The 19,489-nt window shown below is 38.9% G+C and overlaps 1 protein-coding gene across 1 annotated transcript in view; it reads right to left on the reverse strand.

The window, feature by feature from the left end:
* Positions 1-19,489, reverse strand: part of OGFOD1 (2-oxoglutarate and iron dependent oxygenase domain containing 1) — a 168,046-nt gene that overhangs the window by 142,339 nt on the left and 6,218 nt on the right. Inside the window, exon 4 of the mRNA XM_067719838.1 lies at positions 16,262-16,362. Within this exon, the coding sequence (XP_067575939.1) occupies positions 16,262-16,362 (101 nt within the window). The remainder of the gene's footprint in view (positions 1-16,261; positions 16,363-19,489) is intronic.

The following is a 19,489-nucleotide window of genomic DNA, read 5'->3' on the forward strand; positions in this document are numbered from 1 at the left end:
GATATGGGGAGGGTAAGGGTGAGCTGTGACAAAGCGAGAGAGAGGCATGGACGTATATACACTACCAAACGTAAGGTAGATAGCTAGTGGGAAGCAGCCCCATAGCACAGGGATATCAGCTCGGTGCTTTGTGACCGCCTGGAGGGGTGGGATAGGGCGGGTGGGAGGAAGAGAGACGCAAGAGGGAAGAGATATGGGAACATATGTATATGTATAAATGATTCACTTTGTTATAAAGCAGAAACTAACACACCATCGTAAAGCAATTATACCCCAACACAGATGTTGAAAAAAATAAAGTATATTTTTTAACATGTAACATCAATAAAGAAGGGGAGAAAACTGAGGGTAGTGAAGTTATGATATTAAACATAGTAGAAAGAGTCTACAGCAATATAAGACTGTGAACTTGTATTTGACAAATAGATGCAATAATGAGATAACTTGTAAAAAAAATTAATGCACAGAAATCTCCTGTATTCCTATACACTAATGATGAAAAATCTGAAAGTGAAATCAAGAAAACACTCCCATTTACCACTGCAACAAAAAGAATAAAATTTCTAGGAATAAACCTACCTAAGGAGACAAAAGACCTGTATGCAGACAATTGTAAGACACTGATGAAAGAAATTAAAGATGATACAAGTAGATGGAGAGATATACCATGTTCCTGGATTGCAAGAATCAACATTGTGAAAATGACTCTACTACCCAAAGCAATCTACAGATTCAATGCAATCCCTATCAAACTAGCACTGGCATTCTTCACAGAACTAGAACAAAAAATTTCACAATTTGTATGGAAACACAAGAGACCCCGAGTAGCCAAAGCAATCTTGAGAACGAAAAACGGAACTGGAGGAATCAGGCTCCCTGACTTCAGATTATACTACAAAGCTACAGTAATCAAGACAGTACGGTAGTGGCACAAAAACAGAAAGACAGATCAAAGGAACGGGATAGAAAGCCCAGAGATAAACCCATGCACATATGGTCACCTAATCTTTGATAAAGGAGACAGGAATGTACAGTGGAGAAAGGACAGCCTCTTCAATAAGTGGTGCTGGGAAAACTGGACAGGTACATTTGAAAGTATGAGATTAGATCACTCCCTAACACCATACACAAAAATGAGCTCAAAATGGATTAAAGACCTAAATGTAAGGCCAGAAACTATCAAACCCTTACAGGAAAACATAGGCAGAACACTCTACGACATAAATCACAGCAAGATCCTTTTTGACCCATCTCCTAGATAAATGGAAAAAAAAAAAAGATAAACAAATGGGACCTAATGAAACTTCAAAGCTTTTGCACAGCAAAAGAAACCATAAACAAGACCAAAAGATAACCCTCAGAATGGGAGAAAATATTTGCAAATGAAGCAACTGACAAAGGACTAATTTCCAAAATTTATAAGCAGCTCATGCAGCTCACTAACAAAAGAACAAACAACCCAATCCAAAAATGGGCAGAAGATCGAAATAGACATTTCTCCAAAGAAGAAACACAGACTGCCAACAAACACATGAAAGAATGCTCAACATCATTAATCATTAGAGAAATGCAAATCAAAACTACAATGAGATATCATCTCACACCAGTCAGAATGGCCATCATCAAAAAATCTAGAAACAATAAACGTGGGAGAGGGTGTGTAGAAAAGGAAGCACTCCTGCACTGCTGGTGGGAATGTGAATTGGTACAGCCACTATGAGAACAGTACGGAGGGTCCTTAAAAAACTGCAAATAGAACTACGGTATGACGCAGCAATCCCACTACTGGGTATATACCCTGAGAAAACCATAATTCAAAAAGAGTCATGTACCAAAATGTTCACTGCAGCTGTATTTACAATCGTCCGGAGATGGAAACAACCTAAGTGCCCATCATCGGATGTATGGATAAAGAAGATGTGGCACATATATACAATGGAATATTAGCCATAAAAAGTAAGGAAATTGAGCTATTTGTAATGAGGTGGATAGACCTAGAGTCTGTCATACAGAGTGAAGGAAGTCAGAAAGAGAAAGACAAATACCGAATGCTAACACATATATATGGAATTTAAGAAAAAAAAATGTCATGAAGAACCTAGGGGTAAGACAGGAATAAAGACACAGACCTACTGGAGAACGGACTTGAGGATATGGGGAGGGGGAAGGGTGAGCTGTGACAAAGCGAGAGAGAGGCATGGACGTATATACACTACCAAACGTAAGGTAGATAGCTAGTGGGAAACAGCCACATAGCACAGGGATATCAGCTCGGTGCTTTGTGACCGCCTGGAGGGGTGGGATAGGGCGGGTGGGAGGGAGAGAGACGCAAAAGGGAAGAGATATGGGAACATATGTATATGTATAAATGATTCACTTTGTTATAAAGCAGAAAGTAACACACCACTGTAAAGCAATTATACCCCAATAAAGATGTTGAAAAAAATAAAGTATGTTTTTTAACATGTAACATCAATAAAGAAGGGGAGAAAATTGAGGGTAGTGAAGTTATGATATTAAACACAGTAGAAAGAGTCTACAGCAATATAAGACTGTAAACTTGTATTTGACAAATAGATGCAATAATGAGATAACTTGTAAAAAAAATTAATGCACAGAAATCTCCTGCATTCCTATACACTAATGATGAAAAATCTGAAAGTGAAATCAAGAAAACACTCCCATTTACCACTGCAACAAAAAGAATAAAATTTCTAGGAATAAACCTACCTAAGGAGACAAAAGACCTGTATGCAGACAATTGTAAGACACTGATGAAAGAAATTAAAGATGATACAAGTAGATGGAGAGATATACCATGTTCCTGGATTGCAAGAATCAACACTGTGAAAATGACTCTACTACCCAAAGCAATCTACAGATTCAATGCAATCCCTATCAAACTAGCACTGGCATTCTTCACAGAACTAGAACAAAAAATTTCACAATTTGTATGGAAACACAAGAGACCCCGAGTAGCCAAAGCAATCTTGAGAACGAAAAACGGAGCTGGAGGAATCAGGCTCCCCGACTTCAGACTATACTACAAAGCTACAGTAATCAAGACAGTATGGTAGTGGCACAAAAACAGAAAGACAGATCAAAGGAACGGGATAGAAAGCCCAGAGATAAACCCACGCACATATGGTCACCTAATCGTTGATCAAGGAGGCAGGAATGTACAGTGGAGAAAGGACAGCCTCTTCAGTAAGTGGTGCTGGGAAAACTGGACAGGTACATTTGAAAGTATGAGATTAGATCACTCCCTAACACCATACACAAAAATGAGCTCCAAATGGATTGAAGACCTAAATGTAAGGCCAGGAACTGTCAAACCCTTACAGGAAAAATAGGCAGAACACTCTATGACATAAATCACAGCAAGATCCTTTTTGACCCACCTCCTAGAGAAATGGAAAAAAAAAAAAAAGATAAACAAATGGGACCTAATGAAACTTCAAAGCTTTTGCACAGCAAAGGAAACCATAAACAAGACCAAAAGACAACCCTCAGAATGGGAGAAAATATTTGCAAATGAAGCAACTGACAAAGGATTAATTTCCAAAATTTATCAGCAGCTCATGCAGCTCAGTAACAAAAGAACAAACAACCCAATCCAAAAATGGGCAGAAGATCGAAATAGACATTTCTCCAAAGAAGATATACAGACTGCCAACAAACACATGAAAGAATGCTCAACATCATTAATCATTAGAGAAATGCAAATCAAAACTACAATGAGATATCAACTCGCACCAGTCAGAATGGCCATCATCAAAAAATCTAGAAACAATAAACGTGGGAGAGGGTGTGTAGAAAAGGAAGCACTCCTGCACTGCTGGTGGGAATGTGAATTGGTACAGCCACTATGAGAACAGTACAGAGGGTCCTTAAAAAACTGCAAATAGAACTAAGGTATGACGCAGCAATCCCACTACTGGGTATATACCCAGAGAAAACGATAATTCAAAAAGAGTCATGTACCAAAATGTTCACTGCAGCTGTATTTACAATCGTCCGGAGATGGAAACAACCTAAGTGCCCATCATTGGATGTATGGATAAAGAAGATGTGGCACATATATACAATGGAATATTACTCAGCCATAAAAGGAAAGGAAATTGAGCTATTTGTAATGAGGTGGATAGACCTAGAGTCTGTCATACAGAGTGAAGGAAGTCAGAAAGAGAAAGACAAATACCGAATGCTAACACATATATATGGAATTTAAGAAAAAAAAATGTCATGAAGAACCTAGGGGTAAGACAGGAATAAAGACACAGACCTACTGGAGAACAGACTTGATATGGGGAGGGTAAGGGTGAGCTGTGACAAAGCGAGAGAGAGGCATGGACGTATATACACTACCAAACGTAAGGTAGATAGCTAGTGGGAAACAGCCCCATAGCACAGGGATATCAGCTCGGTGCTTTGTGACCGCCTGGAGGGGTGGGATAGGGCGGGTGGGAGGGAGAGAGACGCAAGAGGGAAGAGATATGGGAACATATGTATATGTATAAATGATTCACTTTGTTATAAAGCAGAAACTAACACACCATCGTAAAGCAATTATACCCCAACACAGATGTTGAAAAAAATAAAGTATATTTTTTAACATGTAACATCAATAAAGAAGGGGAGAAAATTGAGGGTAGTGAAGTTATGATATTAAACATAGTAGAAAGAGTCTACAGCAATATAAGACTGTGAACTTGTATTTGACAAATAGATGCAATAATGAGATAACTTGTAAAAAAAATTAATGCACAGAAATCTCCTGTATTCCTATACACTAATGATGAAAAATCTGAAAGTGAAATCAAGAAAACACTCCCATTTACCACTGCAACAAAAAGAATAAAATTTCTAGGAATAAACCTACCTAAGGAGACAAAAGACCTGTATGCAGACAATTGTAAGACACTGATGAAAGAAATTAAAGATGATACAAGTAGATGGAGAGATATACCATGTTCCTGGATTGCAAGAATCAACATTGTGAAAATGACTCTACTACCCAAAGCAATCTACAGATTCAATGCAATCCCTATCAAACTAGCACTGGCATTCTTCACAGAACTAGAACAAAAAATTTCACAATTTGTATGGAAACACAAGAGACCCCGAGTAGCCAAAGCAATCTTGAGAACGAAAAACGGAACTGGAGGAATCAGGCTCCCTGACTTCAGATTATACTACAAAGCTACAGTAATCAAGACAGTACGGTAGTGGCACAAAAACAGAAAGACAGATCAAAGGAACGGGATAGAAAGCCCAGAGATAAACCCATGCACATATGGTCACCTAATCTTTGATAAAGGAGGCAGGAATGTACAGTGGAGAAAGGACAGCCTCTTCAATAAGTGGTGCTGGGAAAACTGGACAGGTACATTTGAAAGTATGAGATTAGATCACTCCCTAACACCATACACAAAAATGAGCTCAAAATGGATTAAAGACCTAAATGTAAGGCCAGAAACTATCAAACCCTTACAGGAAAACATAGGCAGAACACTCTACGACATAAATCACAGCAAGATCCTTTTTGACCCATCTCCTAGATAAATGGAAAAAAAAAAAAGATAAACAAATGGGACCTAATGAAACTTCAAAGCTTTTGCACAGCAAAAGAAACCATAAACAAGACCAAAAGACAACCCTCAGAATGGGAGAAAATATTTGCAAATGAAGCAACTGACAAAGGACTAATTTCCAAAATTTATAAGCAGCTCATGCAGCTCACTAACAAAAGAACAAACAACCCAATCCAAAAATGGGCAGAAGATCGAAATAGACATTTCTCCAAAGAAGAAACACAGACTGCCAACAAACACATGAAAGAATGCTCAACATCATTAATCATTAGAGAAATGCAAATCAAAACTACAATGAGATATCATCTCACACCAGTCAGAATGGCCATCATCAAAAAATCTAGAAACAATAAACGTGGGAGAGGGTGTGTAGAAAAGGAAGCACTCCTGCACTGCTGGTGGGAATGTGAATTGGTACAGCCACTATGAGAACAGTACGGAGGGTCCTTAAAAAACTGCAAATAGAACTACGGTATGACGCAGCAATCCCACTACTGGGTATATACCCTGAGAAAACCATAATTCAAAAAGAGTCATGTACCAAAATGTTCACTGCAGCTGTATTTACAATCGTCCGGAGATGGAAACAACCTAAGTGCCCATCATCGGATGTATGGATAAAGAAGATGTGGCACATATATACAATGGAATATTAGCCATAAAAAGTAAGGAAATTGAGCTATTTGTAATGAGGTGGATAGACCTAGAGTCTGTCATACAGAGTGAAGGAAGTCAGAAAGAGAAAGACAAATACCGAATGCTAACACATATATATGGAATTTAAGAAAAAAAAATGTCATGAAGAACCTAGGGGTAAGACAGGAATAAAGACACAGACCTACTGGAGAACGGACTTGAGGATATGGGGAGGGGGAAGGGTGAGCTGTGACAAAGCGAGAGAGAGGCATGGACGTATATACACTACCAAACGTAAGGTAGATAGCTAGTGGGAAACAGCCACATAGCACAGGGATATCAGCTCGGTGCTTTGTGACCGCCTGGAGGGGTGGGATAGGGCGGGTGGGAGGGAGAGAGACGCAAAAGGGAAGAGATATGGGAACATATGTATATGTATAAATGATTCACTTTGTTATAAAGCAGAAAGTAACACACCACTGTAAAGCAATTATACCCCAATAAAGATGTTGAAAAAAATAAAGTATGTTTTTTAACATGTAACATCAATAAAGAAGGGGAGAAAATTGAGGGTAGTGAAGTTATGATATTAAACACAGTAGAAAGAGTCTACAGCAATATAAGACTGTGAACTTCTATTTGACAAATAGATGCAATAATGAGATAAGTTGTAAAAAAAAAACTAATGCACAGAAATCTCCTGCATTCCTATACACTAATGATGAAAAATCTGAAAGTGAAATCAAGAAAACACTCCCATTTACCACTGCAACAAAAAGAATAAAATTTCTAGGAATAAACCTACCTAAGGAGACAAAAGACCTGTATGCAGACAATTGTAAGACACTGATGAAAGAAATTAAAGATGATACAAGTAGATGGAGAGATATACCATGTTCCTGGATTGCAAGAATCAACACTGTGAAAATGACTCTACTACCCAAAGCAATCTACAGATTCAATGCAATCCCTATCAAACTACCACTGGCATTCTTCACAGAACTAGAACAAAAAATTTCACAATTTGTATGGAAACACAAGAGACCCCAAGTAGCCAAAGCAATCTTGAGAACGAAAAACGGAGCTGGAGGAATCAGGCTCCCCGACTTCAGACTATACTACAAAGCTACAGTAATCAAGACAGTATGGTAGTGGCACAAAAACAGAAAGACAGATCAAAGGAACGGGATAGAAAGCCCAGAGATAAACCCACGCACATATGGTCACCTAATCGTTGATCAAGGAGGCAGGAATGTACAGTGGAGAAAGGACAGCCTCTTCAGTAAGTGGTGCTGGGAAAACTGGACAGGTACATTTGAAAGTATGAGATTAGATCACTCCCTAACACCATACACAAAAATGAGCTCCAAATGGATTGAAGACCTAAATGTAAGGCCAGGAACTGTCAAACCCTTACAGGAAAAATAGGCAGAACACTCTATGACATAAATCACAGCAAGATCCTTTTTGACCCACCTCCTAGAGAAATGGAAAAAAAAAAAAAAGATAAACAAATGGGACCTAATGAAACTTCAAAGCTTTTGCACAGCAAAGGAAACCATAAACAAGACCAAAAGACAACCCTCAGAATGGGAGAAAATATTTGCAAATGAAGCAACTGACAAAGGATTAATTTCCAAAATTTATCAGCAGCTCATGCAGCTCAGTAACAAAAGAACAAACAACCCAATCCAAAAATGGGCAGAAGATCGAAATAGACATTTCTCCAAAGAAGATATACAGACTGCCAACAAACACATGAAAGAATGCTCAGCATCATTAATCATTAGAGAAATGCAAATCAAAACTACAATGAGATATCAACTCGCACCAGTCAGAATGGCCATCATCAAAAAATCTAGAAACAATAAACGTGGGAGAGGGTGTGTAGAAAAGGAAGCACTCCTGCACTGCTGGTGGGAATGTGAATTGGTACAGCCACTATGAGAACAGTACAGAGGGTCCTTAAAAAACTGCAAATAGAACTAAGGTATGACGCAGCAATCCCACTACTGGGTATATACCCAGAGAAAACGATAATTCAAAAAGAGTCATGTACCAAAATGTTCACTGCAGCTGTATTTACAATCGTCCGGAGATGGAAACAACCTAAGTGCCCATCATTGGATGTATGGATAAAGAAGATGTGGCACATATATACAATGGAATATTACTCAGCCATAAAAGGAAAGGAAATTGAGCTATTTGTAATGAGGTGGATAGACCTAGAGTCTGTCATACAGAGTGAAGGAAGTCAGAAAGAGAAAGACAAATACCGAATGCTAACACATATATATGGAATTTAAGAAAAAAAAATGTCATGAAGAACCTAGGGGTAAGACAGGAATAAAGACACAGACCTACTGGAGAACAGACTTGATATGGGGAGGGTAAGGGTGAGCTGTGACAAAGCGAGAGAGAGGCATGGACGTATATACACTACCAAACGTAAGGTAGATAGCTAGTGGGAAAGAGCCCCATAGCACAGGGATATCAGCTCGGTGCTTTGTGACCGCCTGGAGGGGTGGGATAGGGCGGGTGGGAGGGAGAGAGACGCAAGAGGGAAGAGATATGGGAACATATGTATATGTATAAATGATTCACTTTGTTATAAAGCAGAAACTAACACACTGTTGTAAAGCAATTATACGCCAACACAGATGTTGAAAAAAATAAAGTATGTTTTTTAACATGTAACATCAATAAAGAAGGGGAGAAAATTGAGGGTAGTGAAGTTATGATATTAAACATAGTAGAAAGAGTCTACAGCAATATAAGACTGTGAACTTCTATTTGACAAATAGATGCAATAATGAGATAAATTGTAAAAAAAAAAATTAATGCACAGAAATCTCCTGCATTCCTATACACTAATGATGAAAAATCTGAAAGTGAAATCAAGAAAACACTCCCATTTACCACTGCAACAAAAAGAATAAAATTTCTAGGAATAAACCTACCTAAGGAGACAAAAGACCTGTATGCAGACAATTGTAAGACACTGATGAAAGAAATTAAAGATGATACAAGTAGATGGAGAGATATACCATGTTCCTGGATTGCAAGAATCAACATTGTGAAAATGACTCTACTACCCAAAGCAATCTACAGATTCCATGCAATCCCTATCAAACTACCACTGGCATTCTTCACAGAACTAGAACAAAAAATTTCACAATTTGTATGGAAACACAAGAGACCCCGAGTAGCCAAAGCAATCTTGAGAACGAAAAACGGAACTGGAGGAATCAGGCTCCCTGACTTCAGATTATACTACAAAGCTACAGTAATCACGACAGTATGGTAGTGGCACAAAAACAGAAAGACAGATCAAAGGAACGGGATAGAAAGCCCAGAGATAAACCCACGCACATATGCTCACCTAATCTTTGATCAAGGAGGCAGGAATGTACAGTGGAGAAAGGACAGCCTCTTCAATAAGTGGTACTGGGAAAACTGGACAGGTACATTTGAAAGTATGAGATTAGATCACTCCCTAACACCATACACAAAAATGAGCTCAAAATGGATTAAAGACCTAAATGTAAGGCCAGAAACTATCAAACCCTTACAGGAAAACATAGGCAGAACACTCTATGACATAAATCACAGCAAGATCCTTTTTGACCCACCTCCTAGAGAAATGGAAAAAAAAAAAAAAAAGATAAACAAATGGGACCTAATGAAACTTCAAAGCTTTTGCACAGCAAAGGAAACCATAAACAAGACCAAAAGACAACCCTCAGAATGGGAGAAAATATCTGCAAATGAAGCAACTGACAAAGGATTAATTTCCAAAATTTATAAGCAGCTCATTCAGCTCAGTAACAAAAGAACAAACAACCCAATCCAAAAATGGGCAGAAGATCGAAATAGACATTTCTCTAAAGAAGATATACAGAGTGCCAACAAACACATGAAAGAATGCTCAACATCATTAATCATTAGAGAAATGCAAATCAAAACTACAATGAGATATCATCTCACACCAGTCAGAATGGCCATCATCAAAAAATCTAGAAACAATAAATGTGGGAGAGGGTGTGTAGAAAAGGAAGCACTCCTGCATTCCCGGTGGGAATGTGAATTGGTACAGCCACTATGAGAACAGTACGGAGGGTCCTTAAAAAACTGCAAATAGAACTAAGGTATGACGCAGCAATCCCACTACTGGGTATATACCCAGAGAAAACGATAATTCAAAAAGAGTCATGTACCAAAATGTTCACTGCAGCTGTATTTACAATCGTCCGGAGATGGAAACAACCTAAGTGCCCATCATTGGATGTATGGATAAAGAAGATGTGGCACATATATACAATGGAATATTACGCAGCCATAAAAAGAAAGGAAATTGAGCTATTTGTAATGAGGTGGATAGACCTAGAGTCTGTCACACAGAGTGAAGGAAGTCAGAAAGAGAAAGACAAATACCGAATGCTAACACATATATATGGAATTTAAGGGAAAAAAATGTCATGAAGAACCTAGGGGTAAGACAGGAATAAAGACACAGACCTACTGGAGAACAGACTTGATATGGGGAGGGTAAGGGTGAGCTGTGACAAAGCGAGAGAGAGGCATGGACGTATATACACTACCAAACGTAAGGTAGATAGCTAGTGGGAAGCAGCCCCATAGCACAGGGATATCAGCTCGGTGCTTTGTGACCGCCTGGAGGGGTGGGATAGGGCGGGTGGGAGGGAGAGAGACGCAAGAGGGAAGAGATATGGGAACATATGTATATGTATAAATGATTCACTTTGTTATAAAGCAGAAACTAACACACCGTCGTAAAGCAATTATACGCCAACACAGATGTTGAAAAAAATAAAGTATATTTTTTAACATGTAACATCAATAAAGAAGGGGAGAAAATTGAGGGTAGTGAAGTTATGATATTAAACATAGTAGAAAGAGTCTACAGCAATATAAGACTGTGACCTTCTATTTGACAAATAGATGCAATAATGAGATAAGTTGTAAAAAAAAAAATAATGCACAGAAATCTCCTGCATTCCTATACACTAATGATGAAAAATCTGAAAGTGAAATCAAGAAAACACTCCCATTTACCACTGCAACAAAAAGAATAAAATTTCTAGGAATAAACCTACCTAAGGAGACAGAAGACCTGTATGCAGACAATTGTAAGACACTGATGAAAGAAATTAAAGATGATACAAGTAGATGGAGAGATATACCATGTTCCTGGATTGCAAGAATCAACACTGTGAAAATGACTCTACTACCCAAAGCAATCTACAGATTCCATGCAATCCCTATCAAACTACCACTGGCATTCTTCACAGAACTAGAACAAAAAATTTCACAATTTGTATGGAAACACAAGAGACCCCGAGTAGCCAAAGCAATCTTGAGAACGAAAAACGGAACTGGAGGAATCAGGCTCCCTGACTTCAGATAATACTACAAAGCTACAGTAATCACGACAGTATGGTAGTGGCACAAAAACAGAAAGACAGATCAAAGGAACGGGATAGAAAGCCCAGAGATAAACCCACGCACATATGCTCACCTAATCTTTGATCAAGGAGGCAGGAATGTACAGTGCAGAAAGGACAGCCTCTTCAATAAGTGGTACTGGGAAAACTGGACAGGTACATTTGAAAGTATGAGATTAGATCACTCCCTAACACCATACACAAAAATGAGCTCAAAATGGATTAAAGACCTAAATGTAAGGCCAGAAACTATCAAACCCTTACAGGAAAACATAGGCAGAACACTCTATGACATAAATCAAAGCAAGATCCTGTTTGACCCACCTCCTAGAGAAATGGAAAAAGAAAAAAAGATAAACAAATGGGACCTAATGAAACTCAAAGCTTTTGCACAGCAAAGGAAACCATAAACAAGACCAAAAGACAACCCTCAGAATGGGAGAAAATAATTGCAAATGAAGCAACTGACAAAGCATTAATTTCCAAAATTTATAAGCAGCTCATGCAGCTCAGTAACAAAAGAACAAACAACCCAATCCAAAAATGGGCAGAAGACCGAAATAGACATTTCTCCAAAGAAGATATACAGACTGCCAACAAACACATGAAAGAATGCTCAACATCATTAATCATTAGAGAAATGCAAATCAAAACTACAATGAGATATCATCTCACACTAGTCAGAATGGCCATCATCAACAAATCTAGAATCAATAAATGCTGGAGAGGGTGTGGAGAAAAGGGAACACTCTTGCACTGCTGGTGGGAATGTGAATTAGTTCAGCCACTATGGAGAACAGTATGGAGGTTCCTTAAAAAACAACAAATAGAACTACCATATGACCCAGCAATCCCACTACTGGGCATATACCCTGAGAAAACCAAAATTCAAAACGGGTCATGTACCAAAATGTTCATTGCAGCTCTATTTACAATAGACCGGAGACGGAAATAACCTAAGTGCCCATCATCGGATGAATGGATAAAGAAGATGTGGCACATATATACAATGGAATATTACTCAGCCATAAAAAGAAACGAAATTGACCTATTTGTAATGAGGTGGATAGACCTAGAGTCTGTCATACAGAGTGAAGTAAGTCAGACAGAGAAAGACAAATACCGTATCCTAACACATATATTTGGAATTTAAGAAAAAATGTCATGAAGAACCTAGGGGTAAGACAGGAGTACAGACACAGATCTACTGGAGAATGGACTTAAGGATATGGGGAGGGGGAAGGGTGAGCCGTGACAAAGCGAGAGAGAGGCATGGACATATATACACTAACAAACGTAAGGTAGATAGCTAGTGGGAAGCAGCCGCATAGCACAGGTATATAAGCTCCGTGCTCTGTGACCGCCTGGAGGGGTGGGATAGGGAGGGTGGGAGGGAGGGAGACGCAAGAGGGAAGAGATATGGGAACATATGTATATGTATAACTGATTCACTTTGTTATAAAGCAGAAACTAACATACCATTGTAAAGCAATTATACCCCAATAAAGATGTTAAAAAAAAAAAGCAAAAAAAAAAAAAAATCTAGAAACAATAAATGTGGGAGAGGGTGTGTAGAAAAGGAAGCACTCCTGCACTGCTGGTGGGAATGTGAATTGGTACAGCCACTATGAGAACAGTATGGAGGTTCCTTAAAAAACTGCAAATAGAACTACGGTATGATGCAGCAGTCGCACTACCGGGCATATACCCTGAGAAAACCATAATTCAAAAAGAGTCATGTACCAAAATGTTCACTGCAGCTGTATTTACAATCGTGCGGACATGGAAACAACCTAAGTGCCCATCATCGGATGAATGGATAAAGAAGATGTGGCACATATATACAATGGAATATTACTCAGCCATAAAAAGAAAGGAAATTGAACTATTTGTAATGAGGTGGATAGACCTAGAGTCTGTCATACAGAGTGAAGGAAGTCAGAAAGAGAAAGACAAATACCGAATGCTAACACATATATATGGAATTTAAGAAAAAAAAATGTCATGAAGAACGTAGGGGTAAGACAGGAATAAAGACACAGACCTACTGGAGAACGGACTTGAGGATATGGGGAGGGGGAAGGGTGAGCTGTGACAAAGCGAGAGAGAGGCATGGACATATATACACTACCAAATGTAAGGTAGATAGCTAGTGGGAAGCAGCCACATAGCATAGGGATATCAGCTCGGTGCTTTGCGACCGCCTGGAGGGGTGGGATAGGGCGGGTGGGAGGGAGAGAGACGCAAGAGGGAAGAGATATGGGAACATATGTATATGTATAAATGATTCACTTTGTTATAAAGCAGAAACTAACACACCATTGCAAAGCAATTATACCCCAATAAAGATGTTAAAAAAAAAAAAAGAAATATCAGTGGATGTTAAAAGAAGTGAATCAAAGTTTGATGAGAAATGGAATATTTACATAATCTTAAAGTGTCTCCCCACAAAATACTTATTAAATAGAGGAAAAGAACAAGTTTACAGTGGAAAAACTTGATGTCAGCCACCAGCTTAATTAAGTGATCAAACTTAGTATCAGTAGTAATAGAAGACACCATCTACCACTTGATAAGATGCAGTAAAAAGAACCCATATCTGGGCTTCCCTGGTGGCGCAGTGGTTGAGAGTCTGCCTGCCGATGCAGGGGACACGGGTTCGTGCCCCGGTCTGGGAAGATCCCACATGCTGTGGAGCGGCTAGGCCCATGAGCCATGGCTGCTGAGCCTGCGCGTCCGTAGCCTGTGCTCCGCAATGGGAGAGGCCGCAACAGTGAGAGGCCCGCGTACCGCAAAAAAAAAAAAAAAAAAAAAAAAAGAACACATATGTAATCATGAGAAAGCAGCAGACACACCCAAAATGAGGAAAGTTCTTCAAAATAACTCATCTGTAAATCTTCAGAAGCATCAAGATCATGAAGGTCAAAGAAAGACTGCGGAACTTTTCTAGACTGAAGGCACATGACAACTAAATGCTATGTGCAACCCTGGACCAGATCCCTTTGCTATAAAAGACCAAATCATAGAATTTGAATGGAGCCTGCAGATTAGATGGGAATAATGTATTAATCGTAGTTCCTGATTCTGATGGCTTCTTACTGTCACATAGCAGAAGTGTCCTTGTTGTAGGAGTTACTGAAGTACTCAGGGGTCACGGAGCATCCTAAGGGCAACCTACTCTCAGGTAAAATGGAAAAAACTTATTTAATGTACTATGCTTGCCAGTTGTCTGTCAGTTTGAAATTACTTCAAATTAAAAAAAAAGTTAAAGAAAAGGGCATATGATATGACTCTTCATGTGTCTAAGTTATTCTCAAAATGCTGTTACCAATTTGTACTTCCCTAGGACAATGTGGGAGAGTAAACCCAAAGCAGAATTTTGTTTAGTAAAACAAAACAATACAAAACACTTTTCCTTCCAGATGAAAACCAAACATGTTATCAAAAGGACATTTATATGCTCAGAAAGGTAACAAGAAGGATGCACCCCAAACTGGTGACAGTGGACACATCTGAAGATAAAGAGGGACAAGGAGAAGGTGAAGGGGACTATTGTGAATTACACTGTATTCTATATTGTTTGATGTTTTTTCCTTAAGAATATATTCACTCATTACCTTCAAAAGAAAAAAAAGACATTGAGGGAAATATGTGTTTCCTGGGAAGTTTAAGAGTAGTTTACACCATCACCTCTGAATTTCCAGATACCGTATGCAAAGTTGGTGTGTATGTGCATTATTGGCCTTTTTCTGAATATACTGAAACCAAGCAGGACCCTGCAAGGCCTTCCTGGGCACAAAAGCCCCTCTGTGTCCCTTATTTCTTGTTTATAGAAAAAAAGACTTCAGTCTCCTGGGCCTCCCCCAGGTTACAAAGAGCAGGCTCAAGCAGTTAATGATTAGGAAACGAGAGTCACAGGACTCCTAGTTCCTCCTGAAGGGAGAGAGATAAGAATCTGATGCATATTTTTGAGTTGTTCTGCAGAAACTAAGAAACCCCCTCACCACCCAGGTGGAGGATGGCAATTATGTGCTGACCACAAGCACACAGACCCCAGACTTCTGGCTGGAACCAGAAGGTCAGTGATTGAGATTCCTGAAACATCATTCTGTTCCCTCACCACCAACCAATCAGAAGAAAGTCCACAAGCTGATCATGCATCCCAAAACCCTCTCCCCTGTCTTTAAAGACCCCTCCCTGAAAGCCACTGGGGAGTTCACATTTTTTGAGCGTGAGCTGCCCATTCTCCTTGCTTGGCATCCTTATTTTGCTACAAACACCGCTGTCAAGAGCTTGGCTTTGTGTGCCTTGGGCACACAAGCCCTTGCTTGGTTACAATACGTTCATAGCTTTCAACATACTCCCAAAGAGAACCACTGCCTTATACCTTCCAATAAGATGGGCATTTCTATACATGAGCTGGGTCAGACTGTACTCATCAAGAAGATCCTCATGCTATGCAGTGACACGAAGTCTAGGATTTTGGAACACTGACAACTGTCTTCCCATCATCATTTAGTTAAAGCCTTGAAATCTTAGCGACAGCAAGATTTTAATCTTTCTTACCTGAGAATTCATATTTAGCACAGGACATGTCAATGGTTGATTCCAGGTCAATCTTTGAAATGTCTGAAAGCCAAGCCCGGAAATGTTCAAACAGAATTTTCCTAGAAATGTAAACAAAAGATAACTTGTTACACCATAATGTGGGCTCCATTTGGATCTATGCCACAACTATTTTTTCCTGGAGGTTTTGGTTTATTTAAGATCTATTCTTGAGAATGTTCCTCACTTTAAACTTGCAAAGTTTAGGAGTAACAGTCCCAGAGAAATAAATGTAAATCTCTCTACTGCAATATATTTTTGCTCTACTGTTTTCTTTTTTTCTTTCTTTTTTTTTTTTTTGCGGTACGCGGGCCTCTCAGTGTTGTGGCCTCTCCCGTTGCAGAGCACAGGCTCCGGAAGCGCAGGCTCAGCAGCCATGGCTCACGGGCCCAGCCGCTCCGCGGCATGTGGGATCTTCCCGGACCAGGGCACAAACCCGTGTCCCCTGCATTGGCAGCTGGACTCCCAACCACTGCGCCACCAGGGAGGCCCCTGTTTTCTTTCCTTTTTTTTGGCTGCGCCATGTGGCATGAGGGATCTTGGTTCCCCAACCAGGGATCGAACCAGTGCCCCCTGCAGAGGAAGCGCAGAGTCCTAACCACTGGACTGCTAGGGAAGTTCCTCATCTTATTTTTCTTACTCTTAAATTTATAGTATTGCCTTATCATGACAGTGGTCTGGCCTTTGTCATAGGAACACCAATGTTCCAGCCCAAAGTCACTGATTTTTAGAGCTGTTTTTCAGCACCAATACTAGCACTGTTGTTTAATGAACACTTGGGTGGGTGACACTGTTGTAGATTAAAATAATGGTGACTATTATGCTAATTGTGTAATAATAAACTCTTTCACAGAAGTTCTGATATTAACAGTATACCAAAAAAACAAAGATGGTTGAACATTTCCATTTACCAGCTAAAGTGGCTCTGTATAGAACTCTAACACAATTTAAAACTTACTCAGTTGGCAGTCAACTTTGAAATTATGTTAACTTTGATGAATTAACATTTTTATGTCAATTATATCTCAATAAAACTGGAAAAACATTTTAAAAAACATTTTTAAAGGGTTTATGTTAGTTCAAATTTTGCACATGAAGAGACAGTATTTTTTGGATCATTCTAGTCCAAATGTACATCACTGAAATCCCCATAAAATGCAATTGTACTGTTAATAACTAGATACCAAGTCTCCAGGTTGATGCCCTGAAATTTTATTACCAAATATCTTTTTACACTGTATGCTACCCAATCCGAAAAATTCCATAAAATATTGTGCTTGGTTAGTCCAAACAAAAGTGCCATGTAACTTTTATAGGCAGAGTTGCAAATTAGACATAATAGGTCAGCATAGCAAACTGCTAAACCAGGCTTCAGGTAATGTAGGTGGTCAACATTTTCACAAAATCTTGAATCTTGATGTTTTATGTAACTAGTATTATCAAAGCCTTCACTCCCTCTGTTACTGGTAACATCAGTTTCCACAAATTTATTCCATAGAAAGCTCTTTCTCTAGTTACCCTATGAAAGTGTCACGACAGGGTTATTTTCTGCCGTCATTCTCATTTGTTAATTGTATTCATGAGAGAAATCACAGAACCCAATTGGGAAATAAAAAGATCACCTTTCGGTAAAGACCAAGGAATTACATCTCTCATACCATCTGGCTGTTATGTGTTGGATACAGAATGTAACTCAGTCCCATAGGAAAGAAATACTTACCAGAGGTGTGGTATGAACTAATGAGATAGTGCTTTAAAGCATGGTCTTGGGGGAAAAAAGGTCTAAAATAAATATGAAATATTATGAGTTACAGTTAACACGTGAGCAATACTTCAGGATTTAGAAGAAATAAACTCTGCAGACTGCTACCATTTATGGAAATATTGCAGAGAAGAAAAGAATGAGAAAATATAACGTATACTGTATAGATGAAAAACAGACAGCTATTACAAAGTAACATGGGCTTACTGTAGCAAAACTAGGAAAAAACCCTATTATAGGTAAAAAGAAACTTTAAAAAACCTGTAGTCCTACTAGCCAGATTTAAACATTCCATCCTTCCAAGTCTTTTCCTTTGTACACACGCAGGTATCCAAATATACGTCTCTTTTTTCATATGGGATCCACCATGTGAGCTATTTTAACTTTTCTCTTGATAAGTTTATTTCATCTAGCCTAATATGCCTTTGCCTGCAAGAAGTATCATCATTTTATACATCACTTCAAAAAATAGGATACAACAATAATTGTGTGAGACACTGAGTCTCAGAGAGGTTAAAATACACACACAAAAAGCACCTTAGAATGATGAAATAACTTTACCATACTCATGTGTTAAAAGTCACACACATTGGGACTTCCCTGGTGGCACAGTGGTTAACAATCCACCTGCCAATACAGGAAACACAGGTTCAATCCCTGGTCCGGGAAGATCCCACATGCCGCTGAGCAACAAAGCCTGTGCGCCACAACTACTGAGCCTGCACTCTAGAGCCTGCGAGCCACAATTACTGAAGCCCGTGTGCCTAGAGCCCGTGCTCCGCAACAAGAGAAGCCACCGCAATGAGAAGCCTGCGCACTGCAACAAAGACCCAATGCAGCCAAAAAAAAAAAAAAAAAAGTCACATCATACTCAACTATTGTATAGTTTTTCACTTTGTTTTGTACCAGTAGCTATATAAATCTTGATGGGTGGACATTTAATTTGTGATTTTTCACTGTTAGAAACACCATCAAAATAAACAATCTTGTATAGAATTTTTGAGCACACCCTTAATTATTTTCTCAGGATAAATTCTTATAAGTGGAATTACACTACAAAAAGACAAGCATCATTTTAAGGGTTTTGATACACCTTTCAAAACCATCTTCAAGATTGCGGCACTGTATAAAGGTATCTACCCCTCTGTCAACACTGGAGTTTTTGTTTTAAATACTTGCAAACTAACATGTGAAAGATGGTATCTCCAGCATCAATTTGTTTCCTTAATTACTAACGGTTGAACATTTTATCAGTGAGAACTTGGGCCCTGGAATCAGACAGACTTAGGTTTATATCTTAATTCCCTCAATTTTTACCTAGTTAACTTTGAAGAAGTTACTTAATTTCTCAGTGTCTGTTTCCTCCTCTACAAAAGGGGACAATAACGCCAACAAAGGTTGTATGACATAACATTTAAAACACTTAC

Source organism: Pseudorca crassidens, chromosome 20, assembly GCF_039906515.1.
Source record: "Pseudorca crassidens isolate mPseCra1 chromosome 20, mPseCra1.hap1, whole genome shotgun sequence".
NCBI lineage: Eukaryota > Metazoa > Chordata > Mammalia > Artiodactyla > Delphinidae > Pseudorca > Pseudorca crassidens.